The following is a 19,275-nucleotide window of genomic DNA, read 5'->3' as shown; positions in this document are numbered from 1 at the left end:
TTTGTCTTGGCCAGAAACATGACGAGGGCACAGGGAGGAGGGCGCACACAGTCATCTGTCGCTTTGGCAAAACAGTCATTTGCATGACAAATGTTGCTCTGTGTGTGTTTTAGTCAATGTGTCCTGCTGTGTCGGTGCTAATCAGCAGCGGCTTTTCTTCCTTTTCAACTCTGCCTCTTTCCTCTGCCTTTTATGGAGATGTTTTGGTAAATTCTGGGGGTTTTTCTTGACATGAAAATAAAAAAAAATGTTTAAAAATGTTGTTTCCTTTGTTTCTAAATGGGCTCACAATAAAGAACATTTGCTGCCCATCTGTGAGTTTTATGCAATTCAGTTTGATGTTGTCAAAGTCTTGAATTAGGACAAAGTCTATCATTATTTGAATGTCGGAAAGCCAAAATTAAGCTATGCCATTCTTTAGTAGGTGGGAAACAACAAGGCTCCTTTCCTTTCACACAGGTTGTGGATTTCTAGAAATGTTCATTCAAAAAGGAAACACTAAGAACAGCCCAATGCTGTTTTTACTCCCCCAGACCTGTAAGTGGCGCTACGCACTTAATATGGGGCATGAAGCTTCCACGCAAGGCTAACAGTAGGCTACAGGGGAAGAAGAATGGCGAAAGCCGAGTGAACTCTTCTGTCTGTAGTGTCAACAAAGTTGAGCTTCTTCTCTGTTTTATACTGGATTATAAAAATAAAAAACTATTTATTGGCAAATTTTGTGTAGTTGCATCATATTTAAACTTGTTTTGTATGCCCTTTGTTTTCAGTGAGACAATCATTGCCCAGGGACAACAGATGAAAAACAGCTTTTTGGTTAATTTTGGCACATTTACAGAAACATAAATGTGCCAGTTTTGTCCCTGTCAAATAAATTAAAATATTTAAAATTTCAACTGCAAAACAAGCATGTGATATGCCATTGTTTTTGTTTAGCATGATGTGTATGACACATTCGGGGCTCCAATGTGTTTGTTAGCTTCAAGTAAATCATTTGTACAGTGGGATGCTACCAGCCATGTTCAGTGTCCCAGGTTTGGTGTTGGCTCACAGTCCAAAGGGACAAGATCGTGTCCCATAGGAGATGTGACTTTTGTTCCTTCTCTGACAGATGTCATTTTATAGCTATCAGAATGTATGTGAAAGATTATTTTAACGTAATAGAATTGTTCAACCCATACACTGATTTTTCTTATTTTTTAGGAACATCATAAATTAAGACACTGAAATGATTTGAAATCATTCTGACATCAAGTCTTTGACTATGCCATTAGACTTATTTGGGCTGGCTCAAGAGCATAAAGACGGACAGGAAACATGTGAGATTTAATGCCAATTTGAAAACAAATGACATCACAAAATGTAACATTTTTGGGGGCATTGAAAAGAATCTCTTTTTTTCACATTACTACCACAACTTTTAATGGGTTGTATTGTGATTTTATGAGAAATGCAAACATTTAAAGTGACTTGTGAAGACATTTTGTTGTATTGCATTTTATCTTGGGGTAATTTGGAGCATGTTTATAAAATCACACCACACTTTTCTGATTTCAGTTTCTACAAAACATGTTAAAAAACAATAAATCAAGTCCATTCCAGTTCCCGTTCAGACAGAACGTGGTGTGATATAACACAAAACCCCAGAAACAGACCATATGTTTCTCAAACAGATGCTCTACTAGTGCAGTTTAGAACGAGAGGAAGATCAGTGTTTGCCCAGCTTTGCATGAAGCCTGGAAGCTTCTTACTGTTCTAGGAAAAATAAACAAATAAACACAAACTTTATGTCTGACTTAGAAAGTTGTGTAAAAATAAAAAATCAATCTGTAAAAGTAAAAAATCAATTGAATCAAAATAACACTGGGTACCTCCTGTATACCGTCTCCCTCTGATCAAATCCTAACTCTTTACACAGAGTTGCTACTTCAATGCAATATAACCTGAGGGCAACCATGCAAGACCCGACTGTCTGTCCCTTAATATTGCCAGTCACAACAGCTTAGATGCTGTTGTTTTTACCTGGTGAATCTGTCTGCCTGTGTTTGTCTGAAACAGGAAGATGGTTCCCCAGACTACCTCAGAAGCAGGTTTAGCTTTAAAAACACCCTCGGCTGATGTTGACATGTCTCTCTTCATAACACATTTTGTAAACATGAGAATGCCAAAGACCCTCCACTTCACTGTGGGGTTGTATACTAACAGACCAGCAAAAAGGAAGAAAAAACTTGGATTGCAGATGTTCTGTTTTTGGTCTCAGAAAATGTTTACCAAATATTAGAGATCAACCAGCATCATGAAGGCCAGGAACACACCAGACAGGAAGACGTGGAGCAGCTTAAAGCAGCGTTAGGGTGTTTCAGGTCAGGGGGAGTCCGGTGGACTCGGTTAGATTGGGAACCAAAACTGAAACATTTGCTCCATTTTCAGCTGGTGCAGTTTGCTTTCACACTGCACTGTTAAACAAACCAAACCCTTTGAGAAACATGTTCCCAGCTCAGGGGGGGAGAATCCGTTAACAGGTAATTACTACATTACTCTTTATCTTATGGAAATATGGCAAGAAGAAATACATTGTAAGAACGCATCAACTTAAGAATTGAATGCACTATCATCTAAAATCCCAGTAAATTGTATTGAATGTGGTTAGATTGTGGTTAGAATATGACACAACATGAAGAAGTTTTCTAAGTATGAATGCATTTGCAAGCCCCCCTTTGCTTGTACTGCAGTAGCATAGTTGTATCATTGGCTCCACCAAAGGTAATGTATGTGATCTAAAGGAAAATCGTGGAAGTGATGTAGCCACTGATGGCCATCTGGCTCCATGTGTGAGGTCAAAGTGGAGAAGGCTGAGTGTCCCATGATTTCCTGCAGTCCTCCCTCTTCCTGCCAGCGCTGACACAGTTACAAGCTGCTTGTCCTGCAGAACTTACTTGCCCTTAACGTGAGATGCCTGCTTTAGTCCGGCGTCATGCTGTTCACACGTTTAGCGTGCCAGGCCTCTTTGAAAGCTTCTACCACCCCAGCAGCAGCTGGAGACGTCCATTTGAATCATCTGAATCATAGCAACAGCCACACATTTTTATTGGGTCAGGAAGCTGCTGTGTTTGCTGATGTTCACAAGAACTTTCTTACTCTGAGGAGCCGTCCAGCTCATTTTGTTTATGCTGGATCCACCAGTTCAGTTGAGGAATCAGGCTGCTAACAGAATGACTTTGGACACATCCAGAGCACTGACTGTCAACTTTTTTCTTGACTCAAGCTACTTCTGCCAAAAGGAGATTGCGAGTTTCCAGCTCTTCTAGTCCTTATTTCCTACTTACTTGGAGAAAGAACTTGTATTTGACAAAATGCTTAACCACAGTCAGGCTTCAAAGCTCAGGAAAACCTCAAAAGAGACACACTACTGTGTTTTCATTACAGATGTGTGCAAAAGTTTGTCTATATTCTGCTACTGTTGAAAAAACATAGTTTTGAAATTGAATTAAAATGACACGTGAATACACTTGTTCACACGATAAGTCATTAAAAGTCATGGCAGCGATTCATGTAAACATTCAGCCAATGACACAACTTTTATGAACTTTAATGAGAGTTCAGAAAAAGACACACAATCCTCCTACTACTACTTCCTGTTTTCTTCTTCGACATTTTCACCAGAAGTAACATCCGGCTGTTGATTTTGTGTGATGTGAAAAACGTGTCTCCATTGCAGTTTTGCGAAATACAGATTTGAATATGGCTCAAAAACCACCTCATCCTTGATCAAAAACTTACTTTTAAAAAACAAGAGTTTCTTCAAACTTGGCTTGTTTCCATTAAGCAAATTTATTTTTGCAATTTCAAATTGTGCAATTCTGTGGTTAATGGAGACACAGCTACTGTGAGTCAATAGGTTCTCTGCTTCTTCACCATAGGTGAAGGTTTGAATTTGAGTGGGCCACTTCACTTTTTTTCCTTCAGCTTGACAGCAATGTAGAAACTACAGCAGGTAAGATAATAAACCTTAAATCAGACCTTTAACATGAAGACATGCTTGACCAGAACAGAAGGACAGTGACCAATCTGAGTCAACATCCCTCATAACTATGTCTTTTCCTCCAAAGTATTGTGCTGGATGTCTTAGTGAAGCTCTCTGCCACACCAACGGAAGAACAGAGTGAGGAGACCAAATGGGTTTCATAATGGAATTGAGGTCAAAGGAGTTCTGATTGATTTGGGTTATTACCAGATCTTACCAGCACAAAAAAAGAACCTCATTACAGCTGAGATTGTGTGTGTGAAATCCATCATTTCAGCAAACACAATTAAGATGTTCTGGAAATGATTTGGCAAAGCTCAACAGTATTGCTCAGAAGACTGGCATCTAATATAGATACAAAGTTTGCCACTCTTCTGACTCTAGAACAATAACTTCAGACAGAACCACGTGAAAAATGTTATATCAAAACTCTCATGAATCCAGTTGATTCCTCTCCATTTTGTCTCTTTGCTCCCATCCCCCTCTTTTGTTTTGATGTAAGATACTCATCTGCATTTCCTCTCTCTCTCTCTCTCTCTCTCTCTCTCTCTCTCTCTCTTTCTCTTCTTCCTCATCTCTTTTCCTCCTCTCTGCATTGCACACTTTTCCAGCACACCTTTCCCCCCTGGCTCTCCTGCAACTAAATATAGTGACTGGTGCAGACAGCTCAGCCTTATAACAAATGGTAAGCAGAGCAGCGGCGCTGCAGAGGCAAGTGCATTTGGATGAGCTGCAGCTTGACTTGAAGAGACAATGAAGTGCAGGAATCACAGATACATCATTTTGAAATGAGAAGGAAACAATGCAGATACACAGAATGTATGTGTACTACTATCATAGTTGAAGGGAAAAAAGCCGCCATTGCTGCAGAGGACCTGTTGCTTTGGCACTGAATGCAACGATACATTTGTCTTGTCAACTGAACAAAAAATGTTACTTTTATCTCTGCATGAGGGGCTTCTGAGTGGTTTCCTTACTATGGAAATGAACACAGGGCTTCTCTCTGTTACACTCACAAAATTTATATCAAGTGGAGCCAGAGTAGACTGACTCCCACAGAGATAGACTGGAGCAGTACCCACGTATAAGTGGAATAGCAAGAGCAAAGAAGATTTTGCATGCACATATTGTGTGGGAGTCTCCAGAGCATCAGCTGCTCCTGTTTATGTGAGGCAGCAGCATGAAGTGCAGAAAGGCAACATGGGAAACATTTACAGAGGAGAAATTATTAATAATTCTGCTTTTCTGACACCAGCACCTTCACAGGATTGTTGTTGTTCTGGGGTCACATGTCTCACCAGAAGCTTCTTGAGCAATATGATGACTGCACATTCCCATCATGTTTATATGTGCATATAATTGTCTCAACAAATGTGGCCACATTGCATTTTAGTTTTGAATTTGAAACCATTTGAGGTCTCTTCAAATTGGACCCAAATTTGAAACAGAATTTGAAAAGGCTCACCAGAAATCTGGAATAAATATATTCAAAATATCTGGAGGTATTCAAGTATTACACAAAACAAAAACACAACCAAATGTTGTTGTGTACCTCACATTGCTTTTGTCCATGAATCACATGGCAGCACATTGCCCCTAGATATACTGTAGACAGGCATAGGAATGATAAAGCTCTGAAATTATGATGAACCAACAATACACTGTTCAGTAACTAACAGATCTGCATTTCAATATTAAGTTTATTATGAAACTATTATAATAATCCATTGACTAATATTTGTTTTCTCACTGCATCTACAGGCTGCTAGAAATCCAGAAATATCAAAATGAACTTAAGAATAGAAGAACAAAAAAATATCAAAAATTGAAAACAAACATAAAATAAAGATCTGAGGTACAGATGTGAGCAGTTCATATTCTTTGTTCATAATTAATAAAATACTATATTAGTTTAGCAAAGACTTTTGATATGAGCACTTAAATTTATAAGGAGGTAATATTGTTTAAAGGTAAAATGAAATGAATGATGTTCAGGTAGATCATGGAGGTTTGAGTATTCAAAACCTGTTGAATATATTTTCTCGACATTTTAACTTGTATAGTCTTTTGACCAGATCATTTTCAGACTGTACTGCTTCTTATGGCAGCACTTTGGCACCTGTTTGTTTTATAATCCTGTCCTACAAGGTGCTAGACCAATGATTACATTCATAGTTTTTGGTTGCCCACGGACAATATTTATGGATGTTTTCTATTTCTTTAAACTTTGGCTTTGAGGTGAGTATATTTCAATCTTTTAAGAAAAATAAACTGAAATGAACTGAAATATCTCATTGGCTGTAGGGAAACAAAAAGCCTGTGAAACGGCTCATAAAACACCAGACATTCCAGTTTAAATAAACCTGAATGGTTCTTATTTAACTCCTTCTTAAAAATAATGCCACTGTGGTTTAGGTACAGTGGCATTACAGTGGTAGGATCGAACGTCGACTGGTTGTTGAACGTCTCTGAATCGGCGCAGTTAAAGTCTAACTGGTGGACTCACCCAGAACTCCAAGCCGGTAGTTGATTGTGATGACGATTACGTTCCCGTAACTCGCCAGGATGCTGCCATCGATCATGTTGCCGGTTCCCTCCACATACGAGCCTCCATGGATGTAAACCATGACGGGCTTTAATCCATTCTCATCATGAATATCTGAGGAGAAGAAATCACAGCTCAGAAAAAACAACAACAAAAAAACAAGGTTTCTACATTTACAAGTTAATTGGCCAAGATTGTGTTTACAATTAATTTAAATTGAGGTATATTGAAAGTTTGGAAAAAGAAAATATTATTATAACCATATATTTTTGGGTTGCTTTTACTTTTGTGCAAAAGTTTTATTTTTGCTTTATTTTTATGTAAATATAACAAACTACAATCATCTACAACATATTTAGACAAATGCAGATTGCAAGAAATGTAATATTTCTGATGAGGAATAAATTAAAACACCCCAACATTTGTTCTTAAATAAAATGGATAGAATCACACACCCTGGTGTATCTCATCAGAACCACATGATTAAAATAGCATTACTCAGCATTTGAAGGAGACTTATCCGCTTTGAGTCCCAGACATTTAATTTGATGCTCCTGACTGTTGAAGTGAGAGTAAAGCACCCTGGAATGGGGCTTTGATGCTGCAGGAGGGACTGGTGCCCTTCACTAAGTAGATGGCAACATGATTACAGAATATTATGGAAATATTGAAGCAACATGTCAAGAAATCAACAGGATGTTAAAGTTTAGAGAGAAACAACAATTCCACTTGAGCAATGTCACAAAACACCATCAACTACGGATGGATGCTCTGGAGTATCCAGCACAACCACATGATCTCAGTCCCAGCTGAAAAGGAGCATGGGACTCCAGTCCAGGTCTGTCAGGAGGAACTGGCCAAAATTCAAGCAAACTAGTGTGGAAAAACTTATTAAATGAAACATTTGCAGTTTAAAAGGCAATTCTATCAAGTAGTAAGAAACAGAGGAGAAATTCAGAATTTTAAGAATAAATGATGTAAATAATCTTCTAATTGTTTAAGCCGTAGACATGATTTTAGTAGCTCTAAATGACCTCAAGCAAGAAAAGCTAGTCTAACACTAAAGGTTTTATAGAGTGTCCATAAATCAAACTTTGGTTTCATCATATATTTAATGGTCAGTATTGCTAATATCTGATGTGCTGATAGTCAGTGATAAATAAACCAGTTCATTGAAAACATAAGAAAAATCTGATGATTAATAATTTTGACATTTTGTTTAATCTAACAGGAACTTAAGTATCCAGTACCTTAAAGGACAGAGTGTGTAAGAAATATGATTTGACTTCCTCCAACAAATCCTGATGAGCTCATCATGATTTAAACCCTGTAATCTTTACATCAGTCTGTTCTCTCTGCTCCATTTGTTATTTGTGTAATGCACTGGGAATATGGCAATTATGGCAGATAAAAGCCTTGTTTATGAAACTCTCCAGTTGTGATTAAGCAGGATGATTGGCAAATATGCATCTGGTACCTACAAAACATGAGAATCCTTTTAATCAAAGAGTATGGAAGGAAAAAGTACTTCCAAGTGAAAAGTGTTTGTACCAAATCTAAGAGCAAATGAGGCACAAGCATTTTACCAAGAATTCACTCAAAATGTGTCACTTGTAACTTTTTTCACCTCACTCCTTTGAACCGCAGGGTTGAAAGGGAAGGAACATCAGAGCAGTCCTTCTGATGCCTGGTCTCTCTGCACTACAGCAAGTTTTGGTTTTACCTGAAACCAACTCCTGAACAAATCCATTCACCCTGGCCCTGCCAGCTCAGAAATCTCGCAAATGTCATTTGGGATGGAAGTCTCTGCCAGTGAAAATTGTAAATCGAAAGGAGAGGTTGGGAGCTGTTAGTATGAAATATCCAAAATGAGGAAATCGAGCTGTAATATATGCTGGTTAAAATTTGCAATTTCACTGGAAAGAAACAGGTGTTTATTTCTAAAACAATCTTTCTTATAGATTTCTGTGGTTGATGATAAACAAGGGAACAAATTCCATTTAGTCTGATGCTGAACCACTAGATGAGGTTCACCAGTTCAGCTAAGTGATGAAGATGCCAGGCTGAAGTTTCCCTCTTTCTCTTCCAAAAGTAAAAATGGTCATTTTGACACTTCACTTTTTGTTTCATCAGGCTACAGGACATGTCTCCAAAAAATAAAGTACCTAAGGACATCTACAAACTATAAAATATTGCTTTTGAAAAAATTTAGTTTTCCTCTCTTTTCTCACTATCTTGAATTTATTTTTCTGTGGACTCTGCAGCTCCATCAGTCAGACATGCAAACATATTTTTTACAGTGCATGGAAATATCTGTTTCTCCACTGTTAGAAAAAGAGAAATTGCCATACACAGCACATGAAACATCAGTAAGCACAATTAGAAAACCACAAATGGCTAAACGGTTAATGACACTAAAGCTAACATGTGCTTTGTGTTTGTTCAGATTCAATTTGTGAAATTAGTCTTTGCTGCATTTGATCATCTCTTGCTTTCAAACTGAATTACACCAACACATTAAACTTGAACTAGATAATTATACGCTGGAAATAAATTTCAAACACAGATTGGATTAATGAAAACAAAACTGAACCGATTGTTTTCAACACTCTCTCATACAGAAAGTACCACAAAATTCAACAAGAGCAAAAAAATATATATAATTCCCTGGACTGTGTCTATTGATCTATTGATCTTAAATTGGATCTTCTATGTGCATACAAAATATTAATCCCTCTTCCTGTTGGTGATGGTGCAAAAGGATTTGTTTGCTGTAATACACATGATGCACAAATCAACAAAGGTAGGTAGCCACGAGGCAGGAAGAGTGCATAATTCTCCTTTTCTACAGGATAAAAACTAAGGTCAAGAAGTCCTGAGCAACCCACAGAGAGGTTATTAATGTCTGCTGTACTCTGAGTTGTTGCCCCGGGCTTAGTAAAGCCCTGCATCTATTCCTCAACTCCTCACCTGTAACCAAAATGGCAGAGTCAGAGGTTGGGGTGTAAGTGGTAGGGGGATGGGTTGCTAATGGTGAGACTTGGGAGGATCTGAGGTCAGAGCCCCAGGCCGATTTACCCACTTTAACAAATGCCTGCTAATTACAGAGGCTGGCCAGCACAGCAATGTCAATAACTTCCTGTTTGTCATTCAGTTCCACATTAGAACAAGCCCCCGCGGAACAGGGTGGGCGGCAGGAACAACCTTGAAAAGGCAGATGCACATAAAACAAGAGCAGTGCCATTAAATTGTCATAGCCTCTAACAGATCGGCATCTGATGGTTGCTGCAGGCATCTGTGGGCTCAAACAAAACTATTTTCTAGCTTTCCATCAAACAAACAGGCAAACTGACTGCTTGTGCCTATCTCTTTGGTTGGAGTGCATCATAGAGTCACATGCTAAGAGAGACGGAGAGCATAAGGAAGTCTACTCAGCCTAATTCAGTCCAACAAAGAAATAAACACCAAGCACAGTTAGCTCTCATTTACTAAAACGTCAAACATTTAATTTCACTAACATGTTGCTCATGAATGAAAATAACAGACATGGTTTAAGTTTATTTGTATAGCAAAAGGCAGTTCAAAGTGCTTTATATCATAAAACACAAAAATACAAAGTCATAAAATCAACATACCAATAAAAATTAGATTTTGTTTAGTGTCATCAAAATCATAAATACACATCAAATATTCACAGATGGAACTTTATATTCAAAGTTCCATTTATTATCTTGCAGTAGCGACTCTGGGTTTTTAGCCCTCGGTGTTTTGGCAGGTTTGTGGTTTTCTGGAATGTTATTCCAGATTTGTGGTGCATAGAAGCTGAATGCTGCTTCTCCATGCTTGGCTCTGGTTCTGAGGATTTGGAGCAGAACCAGAATCCCAAGACCTGAGAGGTCTGGAAGGTTGATACAACAGCAGATCTTTAATGTATTGTGGTGCAAAACCATTCAGTGATTTATAAACTAACAAGTTTTTTAAGTCTATTTAAATCCACCCTGAATATGGATTTACATTATTTTTGAGTACTTCATAAAAACCTAAATCTTTTGAAAACATCCATTTATACATCAGTGTTTTTATTTGATTACTTTCTTAGTTTTAGGCATTAAGTTGATTCAAAATCTCTTTAGTCAGAATCTGCACTTTCTACCTTCTTCTTATTAACTCCTGAGCTAAAGCTGGACATGATTCAACGTGAACATTGTTCAAACCAGTTTCACATTTGTGTTAATTATACAGCCTTACATGAGCTGTGTTTATTTGGATCAGAAGGACCAACATTGGGTAATTGTGTATTGTCTACCAAAGGAAAATTGGTTTGAATGCAATTAGAGTAAATTAGAGCCACTTCCAGAGAAGTAGTTTGGATTTGACCTCAATAAATCAAGTTCTATTCCTGGTACGACGAGGTTCAAAACCAGAGAAGCTGAAAGCAAACCTGTCAACTGACATGTCTGTACAGATGTTTGCTACAGGCTGGTTTGGTGTTTTATCATGAGTCCTGGGTGGGCTCAGGATGCCATGCTCCAGTCCCGTCACTGAGGAGTCCATTTACAGGAAAATAAAACGGTGTGCTTTAAATGCTTTTCTCGTCGTCTCTCCCACACTGTCTCTGTGCCTCTCACTCTCTGAACTCTCTCAGCTCTGCAGAGCTGCCTCGGTGACTGTGCACTCAGTTCGTCTTGGACATTTATCACTGCCACCGGGCCGGGGGGATAATATATTCCTCCAGTGGCTGCGTATGTTGCACACATTACTCATCTTTATATGGGTGAGGGGGGTGGAGAGAGGGAGTGGGTGGTGTTTGAGGTGGGCTGGGAGCTTGTTCAAGGGGAACCAACTGAGTTTTCTATTGCTTTCAGCATTTTCTGCTGTTAAGAGGACAAATAAAACTGGCTGTTAATGGAATCTATGTAAAGTGCATCGCTGCAGGCTTGTCTGCCCTCACCACTACCACTGCTGTCACAGCTGACACTGACCTTCTTCCTGCTCAATATGGTTTTACTGACAGTACATGTACAGATAGCCATCATTTAGCCAAGAGCTAAGACTTCATATCTTAAGAGGAGAAGAATGAAGAAAAAAGAACATATTCATAAATCTAAAAAGAACTAAGTGAAAATCTGTGGATGTGGGTAATTCCACCATTACAGTTTTAATTGTGCTTGTCTTGAGAAGGTATAAATCCAAACTGAATTGTTGGTAAATCCAGGACAGAAGACGTAGGGCTTGTCTGCAGTGCTGTGTGGTTTCTCTGCAGAGGTATAGGTGGGACCACAGGGGAGCTACACCAGTAATTCATTGCCACTGCAGATGTAAAAACAGTCACGATGCATTGATCTGCCGTGCTTTCCTGAAAACACAGCCAAGGACTGCTGGTGTCTGAGTGTGTGATTTAAGTAGGCCAACATGAAACAGGTAATTATAAATATGTATGTCTAACACTGAAAGGGAATAAGAAGGACAGCAAATAGACCCTCACAGGAAAAACTAAAAATCAAGAATACTTCTTCCTAATATCTGTTTCTAAAAAACAATAACTCGAAATGGAACCTTAACTGTGTGATTGACTTAAACCAAGACTCCAGTGTCAGTCATTTAAATTATACTGTGCGTGTCCGTGTGTGTGCGTGTCGGAGTGTGTGCGTGTGTGCGCGTGCATGCGTGTGCATGTGTGTGTTCTTGAATTATTGTGTTTGTGTTGAGTGGTTGTATGTGAGCTAGTTTGTCACCTGGAGGTGCACAGTTGTTAGAGTGGAGTAAAAGGTGGAAGGCCTGTAACACAGAACGGGTGGGCTCGACCCGGGAAGGACACAGCAGCCCCAGGCAGACAGACACGAGGCACCACCCCAGGGCCGCCGTCAACCGCTTGCTAAGCACAGCAGCAGCATCCAGCAGGGCAAAGACATGCAGGGGGAGACGTAAGGCACCTGGCCCCCCTGACCCATGTCAGGACTCAGCCACCATAGCAACCCAGAGCCCCAACTAATCCCTGGCATCAAGACCGACCGATGTCTGTGGTGATGTGAAATGTTGCAGTGAGTGCAGTGTGCATTGATATTAGGGTTGTTGCTGAGGTGTGTGAGACTTTACTGATTGATGACAGAAAAGCCTCCCCACCTCAAGACTCTAAGTGACGGGTGTTCACAACATGGTGCTACACTCATCTACTGTGAAGGATACACATCAAGACACAATTGCAGTGCTGGATATGTTAGGGAGGATGGCGTGGTTCACACCACTGAGACCAGTCATTCCTCAGAAATCCCCAAAGATGCCAGGCAGTCCACAAGGACCAAACTGAGATTGCAAAACTCAAAACTGCAACTCTTGTACGAGGCAATGAACTGCTCAACATTAAAATGAGCAAACACCTGGAGGATCTGCTCACCTGCTGAGCTCATTACAGGAGAAACGTCCCTGTGAAACGCTGCTAAAAAAAACATTGTTAAATGGTTAATAGAGGAGACACGTTGTGATGACATCCTGAAGGAGTTTCAGAAAAATCAGGAGTTTCTTAAAGAGACAGAGTTCAATTATGAAGTCAAATTTATTTTAAGTTATATTTGATATATACAGTATTTTTATAACAACTAAACGTAGCATAGTTAATTGACTGTGCTATACAATGGCACACAGGCTGACATAGTGGTTGTAAACATTCACAGCTCAGGAAGCCAGTGGAGTTCATGAATGAAAAGATTTGGCAGTAAAATGGGGAAGTTATACACACATGACAGGTGGTCATAATGTTATGCCTGAGCGAGCGATGTACATGAAACATCATGCCTGTATTAGAAAAGTAGAGAAACTAGAAACTAACAGCCATATGTAGAAAGACACCAACATCAGTTATAAGTCTCCTCTGAACATCTCTAACATGACTTCACTTCTCAGACTCAGTAAAATTCTATCTTTATAGCTCATGCTTAGACTCAGCAACATGTGAAGATTCTCTTCTAAAGCAAGATCCATAAAAACTGATCGAATGCTCATAATGATGGGACTCAGAAATGTCACTGCATTTCCTGGCACTTGCATCTCTCCCCCTGGAAAACAAATGATGGCCTTTAACTAAGACATCTCTGTGTTTTTCTCTCTCCTCCAGTCATCTGTCAGTCCCCACTGATTACCCAACGCAGCGCTGAAAAATGCTGCACTGTTTGGTTATTATCAAGCAGGCGCAAGAGGTGTTAATAGAAGGAAAAAGACATGGCAGACATTTGTCGGAGTGACTGATGAACAAATTGTTTCTGTCAAAACAGCATGGCTTGGTCCTCATGCTGCGGCGAGCTCTGGGGGGAGTATATGTAAAAAAAAAAAAAAGGGAATCTAAAATTTAAAAATGTAATTCATCAGGGGACAAAAAATGTTTTTAAATTCAAATCAGGTGGTGATAACTGATTAAAAAGGAAAGGCTGGGATCAATTTTGTTTAAATGTACTGTGGTGTTTTAGAAACATCTAATTTACATTTTGAAACCAGATATTTATAGGAAAAGGGACAGATATCTGTTTTTCCAACTGTCTGATAGCACATCAAAGCTAAAGTTTTCCAGTAAATGAACAAGGACGGAAGAAACAATCAAACAAATGAACAAACGTCTGTGTGAACAAACTTACATATGTACAAAACAACTGACAAAGGAATAAAGCAAGGAATGAAAGTCAACCAATGAATAAATTGTGGAAGGAATTAAATACATGGAGGGATAAAGGAAACAAAAAGGGAATAAAGAATAAGACAGTTTAAAAGGAAAGCAAGATGATAATAAGCAAGAAAGATTAAAGACAAAGAAGGCAAGAAATAAAAGATAGAGGGAAAGATATTGAATGAAAGAAGAAATGATGCAAGGAAAGAAGGACAGAAGCAAAGACGCATTTCAGGAAAGAAGATAACTGTTTCTGTTTTATCTCAATTTTTATTTTTTAACCAATGTTCTTTCAAAATAAGAAATAAAAACAGGAGTTCCCTCTAGTCTAATCGTTGGCACAGACACTGGAATATTAAAAATGCATGATGTACATCTCACACACAACACTGACCCCAGAAAACAATAAACATAAAAAATACCAAACTACAAAAAAAGAAACAAATAATTTAGGTCAATATACAGCAAACTCAGAGGACTATGGAGTGGAATCTATAAAATAAAAAATATATATTAAAACCTGTTGAGAGCCATCTAACCGTGGAAACAGCTCGTCCTCTGAAGTGCTAATTAGCCAATATGCCAAGAGAAGCTTCTGAAAAGTTCCTTTGTGTTTTTACCGCCTCAAAGTCGTCTGGCATCTGAACTTTAGCTTATTTTCTGTACATGAGCTCTGGCAGCAAAATGCTTATTAGTGAACCTTAGCTCCCGATTACATCGACGACCTGAAAAGTCAAAATGAGCAAGACAATTAATGACCGTCTGTATTAAGGCTTCCTAACTTTCAGTATACAAAAACATGTCATTGTGAGGTCCATCCATCCATCCATCCATCCATCCATCCATCCATCCATCCATCCATCCATCCATCCATCCATCCATCCATCCATCCATCCAGACACTCACACTCCAGAATTTTCTGGCCTCTTCGCAACATCTTACTCCAGGAGTACTCCAATATAAATCTTGAAGGTCCACTAAGGCACTTTCAAATAATCAAAGGTGCATTAAACAGTCAACCCACAGGCCAGAAACTGTCATATTCAAAGTTCCTTTTCACTCTAAACAATAAACATATGGGAAAACAAAACAAAAAAATGTTTAAGTTATAGATAACTTTACATACTTAAACAAGAAACTCATGCAAATTAATATAAAATGGCAAATAAGGGGGTGGGAGAGTATAATTGTAATTAATTCAAGAATTCAGGAGTTTAAAATTTAAAATGCTTCCTAAATAAAAAACTCAGCCCCTCTAAAGAGTCATTTTGTAAACAAATACTCCTGAATGACAGAAATGTCCAGTTATTCCTGTTAACATGACCAAATTCTGTCACAAGTGATGGCCAGGCTGACACTTTGGTCAAGTTGGAAATCTTTACCTAAGTTTCTTACCCAAACTACGCCGACCGCCAACATCAGTTTTCACTGGTGCGTTCAACAGTCTGACCCCATCAACAGATTGTTGTCACTTTACCACAAAGTCATGGAGCAGTTGCTTTTCAGACCTGGAAAATCCAGAACGGATCAATATCCATTGTGTTTTCCGGATCAGGATCCAGACTGAGAACAAACTGCAGACAGCATGTTAGCAGCCGAGCCAGAAACAGACGGCTCACAGGCCGCATGTGGACCGCAGTCCTACAGGAAACTTTGCTGGAGGCAGCATTTATATGAAAGGTGGCCGGCATGCGCCTGCATGTCCTGGTGCATTCACTGGCTATATTCATCTGATCCTGATGCTCTTCATGCTTCTATCACCATGTCAATACTCCAAGTAACTTTTTGCTTCTCGTGCACATCCCATGCTTTGCTCTCACCAGCATCCGTATTGACCAATCCACACTTCCAAATGTTATCAATAAGTATCACATCATGCTCATATAAGAACTATTGTCACTGCATCACTGTTGGAGTAGGGCTGCCAGCTGAGGGGAGGGTGTGCACTTCTAACTGTGGGCTGGTTGCTAAGAGACAGAAGGGAGTTGTAAGTTGCACCAACCAAAAGAAAGGCTGAAACATTGGTGGCTCAAAAACATCTCATTTACTTTGGGAAAGCTCAAAAAGTGCTGTCATATGTAGTGATCAGTGGTAAGTTTATTATTATTATTATTATTATTATTATTATTATTATTATTGTGGTGCAGTTGGTAGAGCTGTTGCCTTGTAGCAAGAAGGTTCTGGGTTCGATTCCCGGTCTTTCTGCATGGAGTCTCCATGTTCTCCCTGTGCATGGTGGGTTTTCTCCAGGTACTCCGGTTTCCTCCCACAGTCCAAAAACATGACTGTCAGGTTAATTGGCCTCTCCAAATTGTCCCTAGGTGTGTGCGTGTGGGAAAGTGTGTGTGTGTGCATGGTTGTGTGTCCTGTGAGTCTCTGTGTTGCCCTGCGACAGACTGGTGACCTGTCCAGGGTGACCCCGCCTCTCGCCCGGAACGTCAGCTGGAGAGGCACCAGCAACCCTCCTGACCCCACTGAGGGACAAGGGTGTTAGAAAATGGATGGATATTATTATTTTCTTTTTTGTGTGAGAGGCTGGAAATATCTGATTTTTTTGTCTTGTTTTCTTGTTGAAACTGCATCTGCACCGATCCGATATTAATATCTGTACTGAAAAAAAATCTGCATCAGGTATTTGAGAAAATGTGTCGTATCCACTAGGGCAGATCTATTCAGTCTAATTCTATGCTTTGTGCATTTATTATTTGTTTTACATTACAATCAGAATTCCTAATTCCACTTTCTGAACAATTTGAAAGGTTTATTGCAGTTTAAGTTTTAACTTGTTTTTCCAAGACAGTCAACCTATTGTTTTAGTGCAGTTTCTTTATTATTTATTTTAAATTGGCTGTTATAATCCTTATTATATCTTAATCTTAATAAACAAAGAAACCTCTAATTGCACTGACAGTTGTGTTTTTACATTTGTTAGCTTGTGAAGATGTTGCTGTATTTCTTTTTTTTTTTTTTTATAACTTTATTTTTATTTTTGTTAATGTTATTAGAACACAATCAAGAAAAAAGATCAAACAATAGAAATTATAAAACAATAGAGAGAATAGAAAATATAAGAAACAAAAAATACAGATTAAAAACAAAAATCACATCAGGGGGGACTCATTTTTGTAACACAAAACAAAAACAGAAGGGGACCATTCCTATCCAAAATTAGTCCTGTCTCGATGTGAAGTTTGTCCATTTTTCCCATTTGTCCATGCATTGCTGTTCCTGTGTCCTCAGTCTATATGTTAGAATCTCCATCTCAAATAATGAGTTCACAGTCTGTATCCATTCCTTTGTGGTAGGAGGTTCAGGTTTGCACCACTTCCTGGTTATGACCTTTTTGGCTGCCACCAACAGAATTTTTAACAAATAACAATCATAATTAAGTACAGCATTGTCCAAATAACCAAGATATAAGACCAGGCCAGACTTGGGTATTGAGTAACCCAAAATCGTTACAATCTTATTGTGTATTTTGTTCCAGAACTGTGTAATTCTAGGGCAAAGCCAGAAAATATGCGTGTGATTAACATTAAGAGCTCCACAATCTCTCCAACATGGTTGGTCTCTAGATTTGAATTTACTAGTAATTTGAGGTGTTCTAAAAAATCTAATTATATTTTTCCAACAATGTTCTCTCCAAATTCTGGAAGAGGATGTTGTAATTTGAGTCTTCCAAATATTCAGCCAGCCATCTTCAGTTAGCTGAATACCAAATTCCTTCTCCCATTTTGTTTTAATATTCATTGTATTAGTGCCTCTATTTTCTAACAAATATTTATAGAGTAAAGACACTATTCTATGTTTTTTACCCTTATAGGTCTCTATCAGCATTTTGACAATCCCATTTTCATTTGGATCTATTTTTTGTTTTATTTCTTTGTTATAAAAGTCCCTTAATTGTAAGTATCTAAAATGATCTTGAGTTCTTAGAGCAAACTCTTGCTGTAGTTCATGGAAACTTTTAAAGTGCCCATCTTTAAGGACTACGCATAATGCTGTTAAGTCTCTTTCTAGCCATTGTTTAAATTGTGGGTCCTGAATAAAATATTTATTGTAGGCTGGCCACTGGATCAAACATAATTGTTTCTCTAATTTGTATTTTCGGATTATATATAACCATTTACCCAGTGAAAACCTAGTAATAGCATTAACATTCTTAAGTATATTCTTAATGGTCTCAATATCTCCAATAATACTTCGCAATTCTCTTCCATTGACTTTTTGTTCAATATTTTTCCATTTCGCTTCATAATTTTTGACGCTTATATTTATTATGGGAGCTATTTGGGCAGCGTGGTAATATTTTCTAAAGTCGGGTAATGCCATACCTCCTTTCTCTTTTGGTATTTGTAAAGTTTCAAATTTTATTCTGGGTTTTTTAGCGTTCCATATGAATCTAGATATAATCTGGTTCCATGTTTTAAACTGTCTATCCGGGATTTCTATAGGTAATGCCAAGAAGAGGTACAATAACCTTGGTGACACGTTCATTTTTATCGCTTCAATTCTGGAGCTGAAGTCTAGTGTTAGGACATCCCACCTTCTAATGTCCTTCCTAATTTCTTGATCCACTTTAGTAAAGTTAGCTTTATATAGATCACCTCTGTCTTTCGTTAATTGTACTCCTAGGTATGTCATCATAGTAGAGCTCCAATTTAAGTTATATTTTCTACGTATCATTTCAGATGGAGTATAACCAAATGTCAAAACCTGTGTCTTTTCCAAATTTAATTTGTATCCTGAATAAAAGCCAAATATCTCTAACTGGTTGATTAGACAAAGCAGCGAGTTTTCAGGGTCTGATAAATAGCAAATTACATCATCTGCAAACAAACCTATTGTATGGGACTCATTATGTATATCAATACCCTTAAGATCCTTATGTTGTCTTATATGTTGTGCGAGTGGTTCAATATAAATTGCAAATAAAGTTGGTGATAAACAGCAACCCTGACGTGTAGAACGTTCTAGTTTTATATCGTCAGTTAGATTTCCATTAATCTTGATTCTGGCCACTGGTGATTGATATAAAGTCCTCACACACTG

At 38.4% G+C, this 19,275-nt stretch overlaps 1 protein-coding gene across 1 annotated transcript in view; it reads right to left on the bottom strand.

Moving 5' to 3' along the window:
* nlgn4xa (neuroligin 4 X-linked a) overlaps window positions 1-19,275 on the bottom strand; it is a 101,121-nt gene that overhangs the window by 48,102 nt on the left and 33,744 nt on the right. Inside the window, exon 3 of the mRNA XM_008430309.3 lies at window positions 6,531-6,683. Within this exon, the coding sequence (XP_008428531.1) occupies window positions 6,531-6,683 (153 nt within the window). The remainder of the gene's footprint in view (window positions 1-6,530; window positions 6,684-19,275) is intronic.

This window comes from Poecilia reticulata, chromosome 2, assembly GCF_904066995.2.
Source record: "Poecilia reticulata chromosome 2, P_reticulata-male-v2, whole genome shotgun sequence".
NCBI classification, from domain to species: Eukaryota; Metazoa; Chordata; class Actinopteri; order Cyprinodontiformes; family Poeciliidae; genus Poecilia; species Poecilia reticulata.
The sequence above is the reverse complement of the archived record's forward strand: the minus strand, read 5'-3'. Positions and strand labels throughout refer to the sequence as shown.